At 48.2% G+C, this 22,935-nt stretch overlaps 1 protein-coding gene across 2 annotated transcripts in view; it reads right to left on the reverse strand.

Moving 5' to 3' along the window:
• The window catches only part of SLC25A22 (solute carrier family 25 member 22), a 51,745-nt gene that overhangs the window by 11,522 nt on the left and 17,288 nt on the right, over positions 1 to 22,935 (reverse strand). For both annotated transcript variants that reach the window (XM_050335276.1, XM_050335278.1), the window contains exons 2-5: positions 16,737 to 16,843; positions 12,517 to 12,642; positions 9,447 to 9,502; positions 3,733 to 3,823 (exon numbers count right to left, since the gene is read on the reverse strand). In XM_050335276.1, coding sequence (XP_050191233.1) covers positions 3,733 to 3,823; positions 9,447 to 9,502; positions 12,517 to 12,642; positions 16,737 to 16,756 — 293 coding nt within the window. In that variant the 5' untranslated portion in view covers positions 16,757 to 16,843. The remainder of the gene's footprint in view (positions 1 to 3,732; positions 3,824 to 9,446; positions 9,503 to 12,516; positions 12,643 to 16,736; positions 16,844 to 22,935) is intronic.

Here is a 22,935-nt window from a genome sequence, read left to right on the forward strand (position 1 = left end):
CTCACTCTGGCCTCCTTTGCTCCTAAATGACCAGGACAGCTTGGGAGGACCAACTCAGTTTTGTTTCCTCATGAAACAAGAAGCAGTAGCTGCAGGCTGTCATAATGACATCAAAATAGAAACTGGCAAAGAAGGGGAAATCAAGTCCCCCAGCCTGTGAGCACACAACCTTCCTGCACCAAAGGGAAGGGAAAAGCACTGAGCTAGTCCCAGGGTGGAGAGAGCTGCAGGAACAGACATCTCCAGACACAAGGAGACAGATGCACCAACACGGGCATGAAGTCCCATGTGAGGATCTGCTGTCCCAATACTCTATGTCCAGCAGCATCCAAGAACACAGACAGGGAAAAGGGAGTCTAGCACAAACCTGCAATAACAACATCCCCAAAATATTCTTCCAGCAATTTGTAGCCAGCAGCTTCCCACACCACAGGTGCTGTTTTCAGTCTGGCCTTTCAAAAATAGGCTTTATGCCAGTTTTTTATCCTAGCAGTTTAAAAGCAACTTCATCACTAAGTTTTTCAAAGGACAAAAATAAATAAATCCATATACACTGGAAGTCATTGTGTAACTTGAGACTACTTGAAGTCATGCTGGATTTGCCACACTGTGTCTGGTCCACACATGCTTCTTCCACCTGCACATGGAGGTGTATTTTAATAGCACATATTTTAATCAGCAAATACTGATAGGCCATGCACATTTTATCAGAAAAGGATCACCAACTCATGCAACATATTTCAAGCAAGACAAGTGCTAGATACTTAGCAACAAACGCATTCAATGTCAAACAGGTCTAGAAGACTTTTGCAGAGTCAGAAAAGCACCAGAGCATCCTTTGGGATACTGGCCTAAGAGTACAGCATCTGTGAATGCACAGCAGAAGGACTGGATTGTGCAAAAATTACTTTGGTGGAGATGAACCAAGATCTTGCTGGCCCACCATGAAAATCAGCACCCAGCTTTTCACTGAGCCCTTACGCTTATCCCTCAGCTGTGCTTTACCCAATATTACACCTTGACTGATGCAACTGCATATCAAGAAATGAAACCACGTTCACATGACAGGCAGCAGCTGGCATGTTTCTTCATGGAATCTTCACTTTTCTAACCCCAAGCTATTCTGTGTTCATACCTAGGCTTTGACTGGAGTTGTGAAATAGGTGGTCCAGCCTTGCACATCCTGTTTTGTCCCGAATAGGAGAGGCCTTTGAATCCCAGCACTGCTCATCCTGCCCTGTCTTACAAAGAGAACTGGGGAGAATGGGACAGAAGCATCCAAAAGGAGAAACCTGCAGACTGCAAACAGCTTGCAAGAGCAAGGCAAGCCCTTGGGGTCACATAGCTTTGTGACTCAATGAAACAGCCCCTTGCCATCACTCTTATTTGCTGCACGTGGTACACATGGGAAAAGACCACGTGAACTGCCAAAGGCAAGGTACATGCACTGCCTGCAGCATGGCCAGGCACAACTCCTCCAGCAGGTTACATACTCCATCCCCAGGCCTTGGATTTCCTTAACACAAAGCATGATAAGCAACTGCCCTGAAATTTCTAATGGCCCTTAGCATCACTGGTAATATCATGGGCTTTTCCATCACCCTCTACCCCCTATGCACTAAGCAAGATGACAGAATGCACTAGAACTTCCATGTTCATAGTCTATATCACCCACAGACAAAAACTGCAAGGCATTTTCTTTCCTATCACATCTTGGAGTGACATTTCTTGTTAGAAACACCCTAAACCATCTACCACAGCAGTATCAAGGCTCTGCCTCTCTGTCCAGCTCAAGCTGGCTACCCCCATGAGAGAAGCTGACCAGATTTCACTCATCCAAGCCCCCCATGGTGGCTGAATGAGATGAGCAACCCCAACTCCACATGCTGCCTAGCTCTTTTCACCTAACTGTGGCCCAACCTCTGTTTTCTATAAAGGAAATAAAACCGCTCTGTGTTGAGACACAAAGGCTCCCCACTACCCAAGTGGTATCATGCTCCTGCCCCAGGTCACAGTCATACATATGGTTTAGGAGAACAGAGTGTCTTACTCCTGGAAAAACTCCCTAGCTCCTTTATTCTGAATCAAATGCAGCCCATCACCCACATCATTGTGTAGACCAGCCAAGAACCCAAAAGTCAAACTGGAAGAGGTCTGAGTGAAGACCTCAGCTGCTCATGGAAACAGCTGCATCCCATTTACCCAAGTCCTGCTCTAAGTTAGACTCACCACTGAGGTGCACACACACACACACACACACACACACACACATACGTCTCTGAGGAAGTCTTTACCTCTCGTGGGGCAGGACATCCACTGACAGGCATGTCACATTTTAATGGGTGAAACATCACAGCAGTGTTTGCTCTCACAGAATGCCAAATATGTTGCAATGCCAGACTGATTTCTTCCATGGGTCATTCTCTTAGTAGCAGTACAAGACGTGGCAGCTTGGCACCCTGCTGTCCTGCCTGCACAACCTACTAAGCCCCCCCTTGGTAGGTGGTGGTAGAGCTGTGCCGCTGTCTCCTGCAGTACACCAAGGTGTGCTCTGCTGTCTGCTGCAGGGATCAGACCCACCGCTTGGCAGGGGTGAGGAGCCATGAGGACATCATCACCTCCCACTGTCTGAGCACAGCACAGCAGAGACACTGTTTGAAGAGACAGAAAATCACAAAGAGCTGCGAGCCGATGAGTCACACAGACATATGTTAGCTGATATTTTAAAAGACTCCAGAACAAAAAAAAAAATAGGTACATGAAAAAAACAGATCCTCAACCTGTGTCAGTCCACAATCTCCACTGAAGCTGTTGAGCCACTGATCTGCAGCAGCCAAGACTGACGTGGTATGTTTTGGGAAGTTGTTAAGCCAAGTAATCGTGCCAGAGCTTTGCATTTTCAGCGAGGCTCCACCCCATAACTGCTCATGGGAAGAGTCGGGATCATATCCCAAGCAGGCTGTTTTCCAGCTACTGTCACTTGAGGACTGGAGATAGTGTTCTTCTCAGTCTGTGGAGAAAGGTCTCTGTCTGAAGGGAGACACAAGTGTTCTCCAAATTGCAAGAGAAATATCTTGGTGAAAATGGCATTAAATATTCAGGGCCCAGCCCCTCTCAAGTGCTCAGCTTGCATCTTTTACTCACATGCAATCCACACGAACCACGCTCCCCTTGCAAGCTGAACAGATAATTTTATTCCTTCAGCATTTATATGCAGGTCAGTGGCTGGGTAATGCCACAAGTGCCCTTTGTCAATTCAGATTCACCACCCCTCTAAAACTGCTTTCAAGATACAGAAGGAGAAAAGGGAGACTAAGTTTGGGGTCTGCAGAACTTGACTTGCCATCTGTTCGAGCAAGAAGGAGTATCAGAGCATCCAATAGGATGCTGAGGACAAGGGTCCTCCCAGCAGCTGTTTGAGCAATGATCAGTGCCATTGGGTTCCTCTCAAATATTTACTCCACAAATTCTGGATCTACTAACCTTGGCTTAAGTCTTGGACTATTTTTAGAAGCTTGAATAAAGAGCAGACATCCAGTGGAGTGCTTTACACTTCCCATTTTAGACATTACATCCTTAGCCTGAATGTAATCACCAGCTGAGCTGTTCAAGGTCAACTCATATTTCGGTCATTGCACTACCCCGTTCCACCTTTGCCCTGACGTCTCACCAGACGTGTTCCAAGAGCCGGTGTCTTTTAAGTTGACCGCAGAAGGTCAGCTCCCTACTCACCCATCTTTGGAGAGGTGATGCCGGAAGAAGTCATTGGCTGCCAGTTTGATAGCCTTTTCTGGGGTCACCAGAGTCAGGTTCACTGCAGCCCCTGGGCAAGAAAAAAAGGCCATTGGAGAATGAGAATAAAGGAATTGTTAACTGTGTCTTTTAGGAATGTGTCGTTACTTCTGCTCAAAACCAAGGACAGATGAAAGAGAGCTCCCAGTGCACCAAATGGATATAGAAATAAGAAACATCCCTGAAAATTAATAGGATTTCTGCCTTCCAACACCTTGGGTTTGTGAAAATATCCCCAGATGTGTTTCTACTCCATTTGCTATACGTATTTTGTTATTTCTTTAGCTTCACTACTTCCTCCAACCATGTACATATGCATCCTCTTCTCTCATCCAAGGGTGCATTCCTAGGAATTCAGAAGGATGCAGATCAATCCTTCAAAAAACAAGTCAGATTAATAACTTGTCCCAACGTCTTTGCAAATATTTTGTGATGCTGAGAGGCAAAAGCCCCCCTGCCCTACCTTCACTAGTGTCCCTGCTTCCTTCCTCCCCAGAAAACACCAGAGTAGCTTGCTTACCAGGCAGCCCAGAAAAGGCAGAGCCATTGGAAGACCTGCAGACTGGCTGAAGTCACTTGGTTCATCTGCACAGAAATCAGACAGCTCTAGACCCTTAGAATAAAGTGGCTTCCCTTCTGTATCACCACTTGGTGTCACTCCCAGAACAGCCATTGTTGAAGTGGCTTGTTGTCCACAAGCTGCAGCCTGGAGAAATTCCCCTTTGAGCTCCATGGCAAGGCTTGCTGGGCTGTAAACAAGCCTTGGCTCCCCGCCCTGCCCCCCACTACCACCCGCTGGAGTGCCCTTTTGTCAGGAGCAACAAACAGCAAATCCCTGTATTGTGCCTGCCACAATGAAAGGTCTGCCTGGCCTGGCCGGCTGCTCTGGGCCGTGAACACTGGCATTAGGGCAACACAGTGGCTGGGAGGCAGCTTCCAAGCTGCCCTGAGGGAAATGGGGTGAGGGAAGGGCCAGCCCCTTCCCAGTATACTGCGTTTTGCGCTATTACATTAGCAATCCAGAATATTCTCCTCCATTTAAATCTTCCGGCTCAAGAAGTCCTCCAGTGGATAACCTCAGGCTCTCCCTGCCTGCACTGAAGCATATGGAGCTCCAAGCCCTCTGATGGACTTACATTTGAGACTTGTTAATGGCCTATGAACACCTTTGCAAGAACAAACACAAACACAGGCATTTATGCTTGCAGCTGAGAGTTAAACAACTTGTCCCAAAGATTCATTTTCCAAAGAGAAGCAGCCAGAGAATCCTGCACCCCCACTAGGCTCCAAAGAGCTAGTGTGGTTTATTTTCATCACCTTTGAACACAAGTTGACAAAAGCTGTAAGGACTCAACACACCTAAAGAAAGGCAACTCATCTGTTCCTCAGGATGGACTCTCTTCCCTTTAAAAATAGAAAGACAAAGGTTTAGGGGGACTTTCCTAAGATTAGGAAGCTAAGTCGCAACTGGGACTCCTGGGACCAGTACAACTGGGACCAGAACACAGGAATCCTTGGCTCTGCATCCTCTGCTCAGAAGACACATCTCCACCATGCAGGAAATTGCAGCAAGAGAAGAGATAGATTTTGCTGCACAGGGCTGGACAGCCCAACAAATCTTCCCCCCTTTCAACTCCTATGTTCAGATTTGGCAGAAAACACAGAGTAATGCTACCTTGTAGCAAGCCAAGCCAATGCATTTATTCATTCCACAATGGCCATGACATCCAACAAATGCCATCATCTTTTACACGAGACAAACTAACTCGCAGGGAGCAGGGCAGCGCTCTCACACTTCTGGGTTTTTGCAAGCTTGTTGTGCACCAGTGATTGCACTGCTTCAGTTTGATGCTCTTCCTATACCATCACATCCTCCCCACCATGGCTCTTGCACGAGATGAGAAGCCTCACAGACACGACCCTCATGCTCTACCTCCATCTTTTAATGCCAATCATATCAGGATCTACAAAGCAAATCCACAGAGCCTAATTTTTAAGTGGAAGTGGCTACCCATGAAGTGTTTCCTCAAATGCCAAGCTGAAGATAACTTCAGCCCCACTCTCAACGGCTAGAAGGTACAACACCTGTACACATGCAGCATGAAAAACTACTTCCCTGGAAAAACAAGGAGAAGGAAGGAAAAAGCATAAACCAGCTACGCTAACACCAGTGCAAAGAGTTCACTGAAAGAAAGAAAAACTCCACACCATCAGGTAAGAAAGGCACTCAAGAAGTATGCTTCCACGTGCTGACCTCCTCAAGGAACCAAGAGGCTTTCAAAGAAATTTCTCCTTCAATTGCAAATAAAGCAGAGGGTAAAACACACAATATACAGAAAAAAAAGTTAATGAACCTGGGTTTTCTCCTACATCTTTGATATTTTCAGTAAAGCTGCTTAGCAGAGAATGGATAATCCCTGTCCTCAATAATCCATAACAGCTTCAATTCACTGAGGAGGAGAAATTAGATACTTCAGCTGCTGGCTGTATGCTTTCCACAGCATTTTCCATCTTTTTACAAAATCTCAAAGCTTTTCAATTATACCCATGCCAATGAGTATTTCCCTAATTAAAGCCAATCTTGGTCTATAGGCAATGCTACATATACCAGAAGCAAAGATAGACAAAGAGCATGGAAAAATAAACAGCAATCATTAAAAACCATTTTGAAAACAAGTAACAAAGAACAAAATCAACGAGAAGCAAAACCAGTTGTTTGCCAACTGAACTTTTAAGGGCCTTCTTCTCACTGAGCTTTGGGTTTTGCTATTAAAACACATTTCTACAGAGCTCCTTACGCACCACCAGCAACCTACATAACAGGGGGATTGAGTCATCCCCAGTGCGGCACTGGGACACGTGGGAGATATTATTAGCAGAGGCCAGGGAAGGCTGCCACACTACTGCAGCTAAACTGCAGCTACCCTCCAAATGTTGTAACAGCAGAGGTCACTTCCCCAGCCAGATCTAGGCCTTCAGCTCCTGCCAGCGAGGCTAAACAGTTGGTCTTCAAACAGCAGTGGGATTACTCGGGACATGTGCTGGGATCTTTAGATGGCTTCTGGAAGGACTGCAGCAGGGAGCTGAGAAAGGATCTCTCCAATGTCCCCTACCACTGATGCCCATGGGGTCCAGGAACCCACAGGCACTATGGATTCATTCGCTTGGCATCATATCTGAAGGTAGCACATTGTCATTCCCTGGGCACAGACAGGGCTAGACAGCTCCACCCAGCTTTGAGGCACTGCTGCTAGCTACCTGGATGTTATGGGAAAAAACATTAGGGGAAAAACCTCTTCTTCCTGCCCCAAACAAATCCAGGAACTTGAGAGAAATGTTGGGATTGCCTTATACATCACACAATTTGCTATGGACTACTCATGCAAAGCAAGGACTGTCTGCCCACACACACCCCTTAAGAGGTGTTTTGAGAAAAGCATCCCACAAGCTCAAGCCTCTTTCCTGTCCACACTGTGGAGTTTTGAATTGCATGTGAAGGAGCCCTGAAGTCACACAGCTGGAATGGCTGTACCCAAACAGACCCCTTCTGTCCTCCAGCTGAGGCCAAGTGATCTGCAGGGACAACCCGATGTGCTTGTGACTCCTCCATGGGGAACAGCAGCTGCCACTCTAGCACATTAACATATAATCCTCCCAATTTCAGCTTAAAGGCTACAAATAAGAGCTCATGAGTCATTCAGCAAATTCTGCTGGGGAACTGGGACAGATGGAGGGAGCAGGAACCAATCCCACCATCTGATTTCCATAATTCCCTGTCCACAAGGCTGAGACATCTCTTTACCTATTTCCAGAAAAATACTTGCACATTCTTCATGAACCTGGGATGTGTTTTACCCACCAACCCTCTCCCTGAGAGTGAGGAAAGGGCTGATAATGTCAGCTCATAGAACTGAGGCACAGGACTCACCTTCACACCTTGACCATGCCATAAAACCTGTGAATTTCTGGAAGGAATAGGAGTTATTCAGAGAAGCCCTCTCTATCCTAGCTCCCCATTTAATAATCTGAGGCGACAAGTAAATTCAAGCCACTATCTGGTTCAGGGAACAGATGTAGGGACATGGACCAAACTGACCAGACTCATTGTAGCTGGGAAAAGCAAGAGGTACACAAAACCCTCTGCACCCTTTGAGATTTCTGCTCGGGAGTGACAAGTGGCTGGTGATGCACATCCCCTCAACCACCCTATGCCTTACACAACTCAGCTGTCTCTCCCAAATGCCCTGATGGGTCCTACAGTCTCTCCTGTAGGTTTCCCTGAACAGCTTCTGCCTTCTGCTCCCCACCAAGCAGGCCTGCCACTGCATATTTACAGCCAAAGTTAATGCTGGCTCCATTCCTGGATAGGAACACAGAAGTAGCCAGTTTCTGGAAAAAATCAAAGAGGAACACGTCACTGCTAGCATTGAAGATGGAGCTTGCCAGGGTTCCTCAGGGTTATTTGTCTTGTTGCCTGATCCCAGGAAAGCTCAGGCAAAGCAGCCAATCCATCCCCATCATCCACCACACTCCCCTGAAACACCCACCAGCAAGTTGGGCAAGAGATGCTGCCTGAACAGCCAGTGCCTGCTCCCAGGCCAGCCAGCCACAGTGTCTGTGTTTCCTTAAGAGCTTTGGAAGAAGCAGCAAGAGACGCTACACATGCCAACAGCAAGGCACCAGCACCTCCAGACTTCCGCTTGGAAAGACAAAGAGCAAGGACTCGCTTAATTATAGTAGTACTTTAATCAGGCTTTATCAGTGAATGAGTGCCACAAAGCATGCTATCTGAGCAACTCAGATAAAAACTGCATATGAAGGCAATTGACTATCAGCATATAAAATGAAGCAGACCTCAGGCCAACTAAGCCAGCTGGATTGTGCTGAGAGTCAAGAAGGTACTCCATATATATATATGTAAAGTCAGAATTTGGCCTGCTCTCCTCAAAATCTTTAAAAACTTCCATGGATTTTATGTTTAAATTATAAAAGGTATAATGTCAGCTGAGGAACTCGCTGCTGCAACAGACAGCCTAAGCCAAGGAGCCAGGAGATTTCCAACAAGTCAGCACACAACGACCAAACAGCTGAAGTTCCAGCGTGAGCCAACCTCTGATTTTCTTACTACCCCATGGGAGTTCTTTTCTGGGGGCAGGTTATTTTTTTTTTTTTTTTTTTTTATTGCTGCTTGTCTTAACACTTGAACAAAGCACTTTAGCACACTTGACAGACAACAGGACTGATCATGTCGGTGGTGCGCTTTGACATAAACTCAGTCATCAATTGCAAAATAAGATACTTCAAGAGCTGGTTTGCTACTGCTCCTCTGGCAAAAGTGACCGTGCCCAAGCTGGGAAACAAACACACAAAGTACTGAAACAAAGCCCAGCAGCTTCACTGAAACTGCTAGTACAGATGAACGTCGGTAAATGGTATGGTTTAACACCACAGGGAGGACTCAAGCCCTCAATGATGGATAGCTGAGCAGACAACTGCATGGAGGAGGTTATTTTCAGAAACAGCTGCAATGTTCAACCTCTTAGGGTATTGCTAGGTTATTGCTTTATATGCCAGAGAACAGAGCTTTTCCTCCCACTTACGCACCAGTGCTTCCAACGCAAAAGCTGTGCTGCGCCTGACTCAGCTTTACTTACCTCTGTACATGCCAAAGTAGCCTTCCGACCGAATTGTTTTAATGAGGCAGTCAGACCTGCAAACAAAACAGAGAGATGAACCACAAGAGCTCAGAGGTGGGTGAGAACAGAGAAAAACAAAGCAAATTTCTTGGAGTGGTTTCCATTTACGTTCTGTCAGCAAAACCCTGAGCAGAGACGGGAACTGCGTCACTCTCTGAATGTGCCATTGTTGAGGCCCGAGTCCAGTTTCAACCCCTAATTCACAGGGGCTTTGAAACCCCCGGCTCACCCTGCACACGCTGTCTGCTTTCTAGAAACACAAAAGAGAAAAGTGTCGCTGCGAGGGCTGTTTATCCAGGGTCCCCTGTGGCAAATGCACATGAGATACTCTAACAAGCAGATCCCCACGTATGCATTTTTAAATCCAGATCTGGAAGGGAAATAAGGGGGGCCAAAACCCTCCATGCCGGTTTGTTTGACTTACTCCGTGAAGTTTGACACAAGGCACACACACAAACACTAGATGACCTGAACACTCAGTCATCTGTAGCCTCCCACGCAGATTAAAGCATTTACTTTTAACACATCAGGTCCCAGAGCAGGCAGCCAGCACTCAGGCTCTTGCCCTGGGGAGAGCAGGGCAGGGTGCCGTGCTCCAAGGGGGGAAAAAACTATCACCTTCCTTGTTGCAGAGTGCTGGAATGGCTCAAAGGCTTTTGAAGGCACAGACACACGCCTAGCAAATCCAAAGGTGCAGTTCAAGAAGGCAGCACAGATCCCATGGCAGAGTTTCCCTCTCTGGACCACAGCTGCACGAAGCTTGGATGCTGGCTGAAGGTGGTCTTAGGGTGTTTGGGAAGGGATAGGTACTTCTATGGCCATAGGGGAAGAGAGAGGTGCAAATGCATGCATGTATACGTAATTTAAGGACCAAAAGGTTCTTTTAAGCAGTAATAAGGGAAGTGTGGCTTATGAAAACAAGAATTCATCTTTAAGAGATCCAGCGACACAAGGAATAAACTTCATCTCTGCTCTGTAGTAGTGCTGAGGTGGAAAAGACTGTTCTAGGGTACCCCACATTATTTGTGAAGAGCCCATCCTGCATTGCTGCCAGTCACAGCAATGAATTGCCGCTCTCTGCTGGGACTCCCCACATCCTTTGGGATCCCATCGTTCACACACTCCACCCCAGCTCCTGCAGCTTGCACATACCAATCTCCTTCTTTGGAGCAGCTCCTCCAACACATTTGCAAGCCCAGAAATCTCAGTGCACCTTTCTCCTATCCCTCCCATCAAGTTCTTCCACTGCAGTGCTGGAGACGAGGCATTTGTCCTTGAGCCAGTGGTGCTGCTTTGGAAAAGCTGCGGCTGGGAGGGGATTGGGAAGAGCTGCTTCCCATCACGCTCATGCAGCCCTGCTGTCTCACCATGCTTGCATGTCACTTCCAGCCCCTTGAGCTGCAGAAGAGCAAGATGCAGCCAAGCCCATGCCCAGCTCTTTTCTCTTCCTGGAAAAGGGAGCCAATAGCCAACTAAAATGACACATAACATACCTGGGGCAGCACAGCCCAAAATACCAGCTATTTCCAGCCCTCAGGACTGCTCCAAAGTGTCTTTGGCTCATTCAAATGAAGGGTTCCCCTGATGCTAAAGATCTCTTGAGCTGAGCAGAAGCAAGGTATGCTATCTTAAAGTAAGACAGCAAAATTCTTAATGAACTAGCTGCCTTCCTGGGTGTTCAGCAGACACCCAGGTATCTTTGAGATCTGGTATTGATGGGTACACAGCACTTTCAGAAAAATAAGCCCCTGTAACTGGGCAGCCTTTGTTAAGAAAGCTCATCCTTTCCCCTTCTTAGAAGGAGCCACTTCAAATATACAGGGTAAATCCTATGTACTCCTTAACAGCACCTCATCCCACAGCAATTCCTGGCTATGGAGCAGATCTGTGCTCGATTGCTGGAGAATAAATGCCTCTCTCCCACTGAGGTCCCCTCCAGGGGATGAGGCATCCTGGCATGCAGTCCCAAAGGGAGCCTACAAGTTCTCCATCCTGCCCACTCTCCTGTTTCTGTCACCTGTAAGGTCAGGGGGATAAGTGATCCTCAGGGAGGAGATGCAATCTGCAACAGGAGCAGAACACAACCAAAAGGAGGGGCAAGGCAAGAAGCTGCATCCTCCCAACAAGCCTGGGCACACAAACAATGCAGGGAGCAGAGAGCATGGGAACTGTCAAGGGAAGCACCAGAGCCTACAGCCTAAGCTCATGCATCATTACATGTCATCAGTTAGAGCAAGGAGGCACAGAGACTAAAATCATCAACATACAGAGCATTTCCTTCCTATCTTCACTCTGCCTCAAATTCTAAACAAAGTGGCAGGGGGACAGGACAGACCTCACCAGTTCCATCCCAGTCCCTTCTTCCCCCTCAATGACACCAGCACTTTTGGAAAACTAAGGCCTGTGTCTGGTTCCTAGGATGAACTTGTGCTGTGTGGTCTGCATTCCCAGAGCAGACGCACAGCCCTATGAGTCCAGCACAAACTCCAGGGGAATTTGATGGGCTGGATATACTCATGCCTTCTTTTCCTACAGCCTGCAGCACTTGGGGTTTTTTTGGACACAGGACTGCTGGGGTAACTACAGCACATGTCAACCTGTGATCCTTCAAAAGGTTCACACGCAGTGCTCTAGACTGGGAATGGGTGACTGCTTCGTCTTTTCAAAACTGACACAGCAAAGGAAGAATCTCCAACACCAGAGTGATGGAAATAGAAAAAGGGTAGAAATTCCCTCATGCACCTGATTGCAGCTCAGCAGCTCTGAGAGCAGTGAACACTCTGCTCCCAAGCAAGGGATTCAAACAGGTGTGCCCTCCACAGAGATCTTGTCTGCTCAGCTCAGCAGCCTCAACAGCTGCTCTATTTGGATTATCTGCTCAAGCATAGCTTGGTTCAAGATTGTCCCGTAGCTTTCCTGAGGACAGTCCAGTTCCCAGAAATGCTGAATTCACTCGGAAGAGGTAACAAAGAGGAAGGATTCCCTGCCAAAAGCCCCGAGGGACGTTGCCCACACAGGTGGTACTCACAAGCTGGTGTACATCCGCTGGCCATTCTGCTGGTTCTGCAGGCGAGTTTTTGCCAGGTCAATGGGAAATACACAGGTGACCCCAATCAGCCCAGCTATCCCTCCATTGATCAGCTTGGCAGGTAGACTGTAAGAGGATGAGACAGACAGAAACAGATGTCTTAGCACTGGGTAATATCAGGGAAGGGAAAGAGAAAAGAACTGATGTGTTAACCAGAGTTAACACATCATTGTGAGACAAGGCTGTCCCTCCCCAGCACGAAGGGAGCTCTGCCCCAAGGCAAAGCTTGGCTCCCACTGTATAAACAGGGGAGGTGGGGAAAGCAGCACAAACATCAGGAGCAACCACTGCTGAGTGGAGTGGAGCCAAACAGCTAGCCCACACACTGCTAAGAGCAAGATAAAACCCCGTTCCCCAGGACCCAAGGGTTTCTGTGGTCCCAAGAGGAGAAAAGACAGTGTTGGACCATCCACCATGTGGACAGCCTTTAGTTAGGGCCGGATGGCATCTGAGCCAGCAGGTTTACTGACAAATGCTTTCCTGCACCACAATCAGATACACAGCTAATGAGAGGTTCATGACATGTCAGCTGCTACCATCATGTGGGAACGAGCCCGGCAGAAGCGCCCAGCTGGCAGCCAAGGAGCAGACGGCCACAGCCACGGGAAACTGTTTCCAGACCCACCGCCCAGGGCGAGGGGAACACACACAAAGCAGTAGCCTGGCAAAACCACTGGACTGGCAGCCTGCACGGCCACAGATGCGAAGACATGAGCTCATACCTCTTGGGGAAATCAAAACCTGGCTGGCTGCACGCGCTTCCAAAATGCGGGGCTTTTTCCACTCATCCTTGTGCTCCCATGGGGAATTCTTGCAAGTGGCACTGAGTGAAAGCCACATCAGCTAAACACGAGTTCCCAGCAAATTCAATTAAGAAAAATGTCCTGCACTTATATGCTCAATAAACCACTGCACGCAGAGACAAAGGAAGCCTGTTTGAGTCAGCTCCCACCAATAAAGCACAAGATATGGCTCCCTGAACACAGGATGTGTTGGATATTAAACGGAGGGCTGACAGCAGTCCTAGATTACAGCTGGCTGAGCCAGCAAGGCCTAGTCCTCCCAATGGGAGAATAGGAATGCTGCCTTTCATGACTGTGACGTGCTGCTCTGGATGGGGGGACAGGCTGCATTAGCCTTCAGAAGCAGCAGTGGTGAGGCTGGCCACGGCGTGGTGGGGTGAAGCCCTGCAAACACGTTCCCAACAGCACTGCAGAGCACTCTGCATCAAGGGGCAATTGCACAGACAAGCAGCCATGCTTGAGGGAAAGGCAGGTTATGGAGCCTCAAGGTTTCAACTTGAGGTCACCCTGAGGGAAGCAGACAAAGGAGGGGTGGAAAAAAAATAAAAGTCTTTGTCCACTAGTGCTAAGCATGATCTTGACATCCCAGGAATTTTCTTTCAGCCTCTGCTGTCCTGCAGCCAAAGCTCTTTCCTCCTCAACACCTGCATAATATAACACACACTGAGCTCCAGGGCTGGCTCAGCTGGAAGAGGTGCCAAGAACAGGCAGACAGATGTGAGCTCAGCCCACAACTCCAAACAAGACAGTGCTGAGATTAAATCAAGCACAGTACGATAGGAAAGCAGGCCCAAATCAGTGCATGAGCTCAGTGCAGGGCCAAGATGCAAGATCTCACCAGCTCGAGATTCTGTTGCCTCGGGGATCTTTGCACCACAGTCTGAGAAGGGAACAGATTTGCCTGCAAACTCCTACGCTCAACTTGTTCTCAGGACATGGGACAACTTCAAACAGTAAGCTTCACATCACGGTGCCCTCCTTATTTAACCCACAGTCACACTGGAAGAGGACGTTGGAGACCAGATAAAAGCATGTCAAGATACAGGCACCATTGGGAAGGAGGGTATTTCTAGACAGGATCACCTCAGTCTCCCCAAATTCAGCTCTGAAGTCACTGTTGGCAGGTCACAGACTGTGAGGCACAACGAGTGCCCCTTTCCATCCTCAGCACTGTCATCGCTTCTCTAAGTGTCCCTGAAACACCCAGGGCAGGCTTCTCTCAACCTGTTCCAACAGTGAAATCATCACAGGGTTTATATCAGGTGGGAGTAAGACACAGACACAAAGATCTTACCTGCTGCTACTGTAAATGCAAGAGACTCCCTGGTTTCAGCACAGACCCCAGCAATAAAGGGGAAAAGTTTGATGTGCCTGGGCAAGCCAAAAATTTAGGCAACATGCACTGCAGAGGGCCTCTCCCTCTGTCTGTGCATGAGAAACCCTTGCTCAACAACACCATCACACCTGAATCCAACTATCCAGGTTCCCCCATGCACTCTGCAGAGGGAGACTAGTAGGGATGGACTACAGGGCAGTATCTGGTGAGACACTAAGTTCCACATGCACTGAAATACAATGCCCTTGATCTCACCTTGTATCAAACCACTGCTGTTGATATTAGTCTTTTGCCATCAATCTTTTTCTACTAAAGAGCGAAAGATGCATGCTGCAAGGAGAGAGGGGTTTGGTAGACGCTCTAAGCTTAAACAGATCTCCTTGGCTTGGCTGCCTGTGACTGCTGCATAGATTGGAGATGACCAAAGCAGGAGAGATGAGGTATTTGAGGCACAGAGAATAACATGAGACAAAGGCCACTGCACCTGAATAAAAAGCTTTCTCCCTTGTGACTAAGTCATCCTACTTTTCACGTCAGCACTCTCTGCTCTCTCATAGGATAAGAGTCCGCTGTGCTTGGTCTCTCTGTCCTATTTAGCTCTTGCACAGCTACTGCCTCTCACTACCTACGTGTGCAGGGCTTAGTGAAACAGGGACAACACAGGCCAGCATGCAAATAAAGCCATTTGTTCAATTTAACACAAGAAGGGATAGAAGGGCATCGCAGTTCTCCTCTCCTAGTGCTCCTCCTCAGCCCTCTTAACTAGCCCCAATAGTTAACAAGCTGCTGTTCACACTGCCAGGAGCCCATCGGAGGGGCCAGGGAACATCTGATAGGACGTGTCTCCTCTTCCTTTAAAATACCAAGTTTCAAATGGCCACGGACATCTGGTCCTTGTGCTCTGCTGAGGCTATCAGGAACACACACCTGTCAGGCTCCACGGAGGTGAATCTCAGCATATCCTTCATGGTGTGCAAGAACAGTGCCAAGTGCACTCCAAATGCAGTAGCCAACAATGGGCATATCTAGGCACATAAACACTTCACAGTGCTGTCTTATTATCAGCACAGCTCAGGACTGTTCACATTTGCAGAAGACAGACATACAGGAAGATATCCTAATCGTGGTAAGCGCTAAGAAGAGCCAGCCCTCTTGCCTGCAGCATTCAGGCACTGCCAAGTCTTGGCCCTCTTGTCACCAGGTTTCATTCACCACTGACTCTGCCTACCCTGAGCTGGTAACCTGGAAAACTAGATGCTAGAAAAGCATCACAAAAAAACCCACAGGAATCCCACAGCATGTAGGAGTCACTCATCCAGGGCAACCTCACAAGCAGTAGAAAGTTAAAACTACGTGCAGGATCGTGCAGATCCATCTGACACAGCTCTTAGGAAGCCAGACGGCAAAACCGTCTTTCCCAAAAATATATCCCAATTCATTTCCAGGGAGGACTCAAATTAAGCCTTTGCATATGCCAGGACTAATGCTCTAAAGTTCCCACTGTGTACTTAATTGTCACTAATCACTGTTGGTTCTTCATGTTCCTGCAAGCACTCAGTCACTGACTGGCTTTAAAAGGGCACAAGGCTGCACAAGGCTACATGGACTTTGTAATTACAAGCGCTGCATCCTTGGCTGGTCAAGGAGCTGGCTTTGCTTCTTTGGTGCCAGCAGCTGAAGTCAGCAGGTCAAGGTGACCTTTGAAAGAGGAAGCAAAAAGGAACAGACTTGTGAAGGATATAAAGCAGAGGGTAGAAAGAACAAGGCAATGAGAAAAAAGAACTGAAGAAAGAGGAGATGTGACATCATGGCAGAGACAGACAACAAGAGAAGGTTGGAAAAAAAACATTAAAAAAAGATAAAGAAAGAAGCAGAGAAGAAATCAGAACTGCTTAAGGCTGGAAGAGATGATTGAGTGATTACCTTCAACCTCCTGTATCAAAAATGGAAATAATTTTGAAAGACTTTAAAAGAAAAACCTAAAGCACAACCAACAACTCAAAAAAATTTTTAAAAGTTACCTGATCTGTTTATCAGCCATTTAATTCAAACTTGTTCTTGTTAAGAAACGAATCTGTTCCTTCAAATTTTTCTTTTTCAGTCACGTCTTTTTCACTTCAGTTTCTTCCTGGAAAAGGACAGAAAGACACCAAGGACACAAAGTTGAGACACTTACACTCTTCCTGAAGCTCAGGTGCTGCTGGGCAGCCTGTAGGTTTAGGCCAGCTGAGGAACAAGTGACTTAAGGGAGCACTTGATCTCCTCAGAGAGGAGACTGAGCTCCAGAGGGAGCCTTATAAATGTGTGTGTGTATATAAATATACAGGGACATATGGAGGGAAGAGTTGCCAGAATCATCAGGCTCTAGCAGCATGTGAGGAAGGGCAGCAGTCAGGCAGGGCACAAGCTCTGCCCAGCATCCAGGACAGCAGTGTCTGTCACTTCTCTCAAACTCCAAGGAGCGTTTCACACCATACCGTGTGGATCCCCAACCCACTGCAGGTCCACCCAGCCAGCCCAAGACAATCACGCGTCATTACAAGACTTGTTCAGCACTTCCCTCCAACACTTATGTGCTGTTTCTAAAGGACAGTCTTCAAAAAGCTGCACTTCCAGAGGTTACTATCCTTCCTCTATTTCCAAGCCCAAACAGGAGAGCCCATGTTCCATCTTGTGCCCACATTGTCTTTTAAGCAGTGTCTGTCCCTTCTCAAGCTATTGATGAGACTTTGTCCTTTGGCCCACTCCTTTCAGCTCAGCTGTGCTGGCACAGCACTGAAGCTTCAAGACTGCAGGAACCAGTTTTCTCTGTAACTCCTAACTGCTCCTGTTTAACAAGAACTGGTAGAAGTTGCCACACAAAGAAATCTGGGCACTGGAGAAAATTTCAGAAGCAGCCAAAACTTTCAGCTTTCAGGAGACATCCTTGCCTCCTCACCTCCAGCCTGGGAATCAGACGCCCCATGCTTTCATCAGGTGTATCAGCAGCACTCAGACAATTTCTTCCCTGAGCCACAAAAACTCATGAGACATGATAATGTCTACACCCTCAGTAGGATATTTGTGTTTACTGAGGCAGCTCTGACAAAATACATGTACTGAGTGGTCCTGATAGCCTGCACCAAACTCTGGCACAACTCCCCCCTTGCTGTCCCTGCTGTACCCTTTCCTGCAGAGAGGCACTCAGGAGGCCAGGCACCCATTGCAAAGGGCAACACCAAGAAAAGGCAGTAAGGCTGACAATATTCACCACTGCCAGGTAGCCAAGAGCGTGAGAGACCAGGATGGACACACAAATGTATCACAGGGCTGTTTCTTACCTGATGACACAAGTAGGGTGATGGAGTCCCTCCACACGAAGAGGGACTTGGGAGAGCTGAGTTTAAGGTCTCTCTTCCCTTTTTCCTCTTGACTTTTGGCTTCAGCTGTCTACCTGCCCAGGAACTACACAGCCCTCCCCAGCTGTCCGATCCAGCTGGAAAACTGCTCCTGCTTCCCACTAGGGAACAGACGCTCCTGATGCAGCTGCACAGCAAAACAGGGTAAAAACAACCTTCCTGGGTTTAAAACTGGGCAAAGTTACAAGTTTCCTTGGTGCTGGCTGTACAGCCAGCAAATACCAGGACTAGTATCATCTCCCCTAACAAAAGCCACTCAACTCGTGGATGACCAACTGGAAGCAAACAATGCGATCATTTTACAGCAGACACCAGCACTTGATAACTGTTTAAACAGCACCTGGCACAGCAGAGGCCTTTATGTCTGTGGCCAGGGGATTTTAATGAATTAAGGGATTTTAATGCACTGAAGTGGAAAGCTTATTTGAACTCTGTTTGTTTAAACAGAGCCCCAACGAATGACCATTTGCAAAACAAACCCGAAGTCACTGCAAACTTTTATCTGAGCACTTTGCTTCAATCTACAGAACTCCCTAAGTCCTTTAAAAGATGGTGAATGATGAAGCCCCCAGTGCTCTGTCCAGGGAGTTCCTGCAGAGAGCCAGACCCCAGTCGCGTCCAGGACAAGAAAGTAGCTTCTACAGTCCTGCAGTCTAAGAGGTGGATAAACCAGACTGGGAAAAGAATGCCAATAATTTTATAGGACATTTAATAAACAAATTCAGAACAACTTTATACATTTAACCTAGAAAGAAAAGAGATTAAGTAACAATCTAAGTATATCTCCCCAGAAACACAGTGCTCTAAGGAGCCAAAAGCTGCAAATAAAAGCAGGCAAGCATCTGCAGCCAAGCAGGGGTGTAGCTCTGAGGCATCCTATAGGAGCAGTGTCAGGGAGCAAGGCTTGTATCTTCCTAGGAAATCTCCCATCAGCACCTGCATTGGGGCAGCAGACAAGCCAGCAACACCACAAAGGTGCTGATGTCTCAAAAAGGCTTTGTATTGTTAAACTTCATGGCTAGGTGGACAATGGCACTCACTGTTGGAACTGGGAATCTGCATGGCACAAGGAGCTGAGGAGCTGTGAGGAAAATGATAGTGGGTGGGCAGGGGAAACAAGAGCCACCAGAGACTCACCTGAAAGCCAAAAAGGCTGAGCAGCCATCACAGAAGGGGAATCCTAAGTTAAACACCCCATAATTAACAGTGAGAACTGCATGGGCGTATTTCCTTCCTAGAGTGCTGTTAACACAGCTAGGCATGGATTAATGCCCCATTACTTGCACACCAGGACATCCCTTTTACATTTATTAAAATGATCGAGCAAATTAGTTTCAAAGCCACACACACACCGCAGCAGAGGGAATCATCTCTGTGCTACGCAGAGAAGCAGTGCAAACAGCCCAGAGCTCACACTGACACATGTAAATAGCCCAGGAGCCTCCTCAACCCTGCCTCTCCCTCTTCTCACCTCCCAAAAGCCAGCTCCAGACAGTGACAGAGTAGCAAGACTGGGATACCACAAGGCAACCCTGACCAACTCTGGATGTATCTGGTCCTCACAGTCTAAGCCACTGGCAAAGCAGCGCTGTTTTTTGCCCCTGCCTTGCCACACACCACATAAGTTATCCACACAGTAAGGGTTTCTCTAGACCAACCTTTGCACCTGCTCTCCTGGTCAGCCTGGAACACGGCGCTGAACTCTCAACCTCTCGCCTTATCACCTGAAGGAAAAGTGCTTACCAGAGAGTCACAGCCCAGCGTGAGGCATGGAGGGGAACACACAGACCTCACCTTGTCTCATACCACGAGTCACACCAGCAAGCTTGGACTGGAGATACAGGCACCCAACATCTCCATGAGCCAAGACATCATAGGAGAAGGAACAGGTTAAGCTTACTCACACCTCTTTTATCATGCTCATTGCATTTAGTGCCACCACACTGCCCTACGGATGTGGGTTGCCACCTCTACCCCCAGATGCCACTGCTCTACCCAGTCTGACCTGGGTATAGCACCCTCCTTCTCCCACTCTTCCCCTGACAGGCTGCCAGAGACACTGCTGGCATCCTCCAAGACAGCTGCAGACTTCCAGTCCACCAGCTCCCTCGGTCCTGCCAGTAGCACCCTGCACCCATCCCAGAGGCCAGCTCTTTGCTTCTGCCCTCAGCCAGCCCTCCCATTTCCAGGCTCTCCCCTCCCCAGCAGCTCCACTGCAGCTGAGCACATCCTCTCAGGTGCAGAATGTTGGACATGCCGATTTATCTGAGCGCACACAGGCTGACGTCTTGACAGAAAACCTTTAGCAAACGTCAGCGGGTGCTGTGGCCGAAGAAAGCAAACCCGTCTTCTCCCTACACTTAAACATGTGTTCCCATCCCTGATTTCATGTCAGCACAAACATTTGTGCAGAGCAGTCAGGCAAGAATGAGATAGAACTGGAAGCCAGCACACACTGGAAGCTGTCACTGAAAGCAAATGTCCAAACTACAACCTTGACTTGAGAATAAATAGCAAAAGGGGAAATCAGGACTTCCTTCCACATACTTTGATTTGTCTTGAGAGCAGGCAAACTCAGGGACCAGTGAGAGAAGCTGATGTCAAGAAACGGGGCTCAGAGGGTGAGAAGAGGGAGCAAAGCTGTGCCAGCATCCACTGTGTCAAGAGGACACAGCCATGAAACTGTTCATAGTCAGAGAAAGTGGGGGAAGCAATCAGCAACAAACATTTGCTGGGAGAGGAGAAACCCTCTGGGATCAGCACAACACTTTCCTTCTAAGAGCAAATGCATCTGAAGGTGCGGACACTCTGCCCAATTTTGCTAATGACTGAAGCAAAGCTGCCATCGCAATGACTAAGGTTTAAGGAGTGCAAAATGAAACTGCAAATATTTCCTGAAAGAAGCTGCTTTCTAGATGTGTGACAGGTACAGAGTGCACGAAGGAGTCAGTACCAAGAAATCTCACCTGGGGAGAAGCTGTCAACTTGGCTCTCCCCTGCTCAAAACATTTTGGGATAAAGAGGTTAGAGGGAATTGGTGTCAGTTCTCTGCTATTCGCTTGCCTTTAGGCAATTGAAAGCAGGGACTGCCATAAATTTCCATGCAGGATCAGGCAAGGCCTTAGTCCTTAAGAAAACAAAGCAGCTCTCCAACACGCTGGTGGATGCTCCCCACCCTCACAGACTGGCCCCTCTCCAGCTGTGCAGGGGTACAGCGCAGCCCCTTTGTACCATTCTGCCACCAGACACAAGCCCAGGGGCTGCAGACACAAACTCACCTGCCTCGTGGTCAGCGCTCAACTGTCCCCGTACCACCCTGAGCTCTGAAAGCACCAAGCCCAGCCCGGGGAGTCTCCCCCCTTGCCTCAGGTGATAAAAGGCCAAAGTCCCCGCGGGGAGGTGCCATGCCAGCTGCCTGCACCATTGGCTGTTCACACTCTCCCTTCCGTGGGAACAGGCTCAGTGGCACAGCGCCCACTCAGCTTGCAAGACACGGGGATGCCGAGCCCCAGCATGGAGGGAACTCCTTCCTGACAGGCCCCCCCAAGAACCCTCAGCTCCCGCAGTCCCTTCCATCCTCCACAATCTCTGTCTTGTGAGGTTTCTTCTACAGTTGCTCAGGATGGGTGTCCCCCCTCTGCCCCCTCCTATCGCAGTGAAAGCAGGCAGGTTGGCACCCTTGCAAAACTGCAGGCAAAACTTGCCCCCATATCCAGCCTCCACTCTCCTTGCACGCTGGGCTCAGTCTGGGGAGCCTTAACTTCTTCATGCTGTAAGACCTTGTGATGAGAGAATGCCTCAAAACATCTCCCACATGCCACAAAGAAACAGTCAGGTTCCCTGGCTGAGGGCATGTTACAGAGGTGTTTGGCTTTGCAAATGCAGGTGGTGGCAGTACAGATTTACCTGGATGCCCACAGAGGGAGAAAAAGAGGAACAGAACTCCTGATTAGCAGTAAAGGCTCCTGAGCTCTCATTCCAGCTCCATCACTGACTTGCCCTTCACCTTCAGACAGTTGGTAGCCTGAGAAACACCCTGTGCCTACAACTACATTCCGGCTTAGGGAAAAAACAAGCCTTGAACAAAAATAGTCCAACGTCTTAGCAGACATATTTACTCACCACATCATTTACCCGTGCAAACCAGTGTAGTCATCCATAAAGTTGCAAGGAGAGGAGTCACAGCAGGACCATGCTAGAAATGTCACAGGGGACAATCCTGCAAGCCCCTCAGACTATGGCAATGTCCTGTATTCTGATACTGCACGCACAGTGTTGCAACTATCCTCTCCACCAGGATGTACTTGAGATTACAAGAGATCCACACAACAGCAGTCAAGAAAACAAAACTGACCTTGAAAACACAGCCACCCTCCTCACTCTCCAAAGAGGGAGAGGTCTCAGCACTCAAGAGCTTCTTTTGAGCTCGTAGAACCAACCCTCCTATCTCAGGGACAAAAGTCCCACTGTGTGCTGGAGGCAGTTCTCTCTCTCTCCAAATTTACCTGCTGCCATCAGTCACCAGGACCACCTCAATGCAAAGCAAAAGAGTTACTAAAGACATCAGGCAGACACTCAATTGCTTCTAGCAACTGTCCCTCTGTCTGCCTGGTTTCAGCCACACTGGGAAAAGTCAACACAGCTGCTGACTCCAAAGCAAGGATCAAAGTGAGTAGAGCAGCAGGTATTACTGGAAAGCAAGAGGACAAAAGAGCAGGGAAGTAGATGGGGATGTTCCTGCCTCCAGGCAGTAGGAGCAGAAGGAAAACACCCCGTTTTCCCGCTCCCCCTCCCCTTTGGGCTCTGCGTCCTGCTGCAAGAG

This window comes from Myiozetetes cayanensis, unplaced genomic scaffold, assembly GCF_022539395.1.
Source record: "Myiozetetes cayanensis isolate MyiCay16 unplaced genomic scaffold, myiCay2020 scf6-25, whole genome shotgun sequence".
In the NCBI taxonomy this organism is placed as follows: domain Eukaryota; kingdom Metazoa; phylum Chordata; class Aves; order Passeriformes; family Tyrannidae; genus Myiozetetes; species Myiozetetes cayanensis.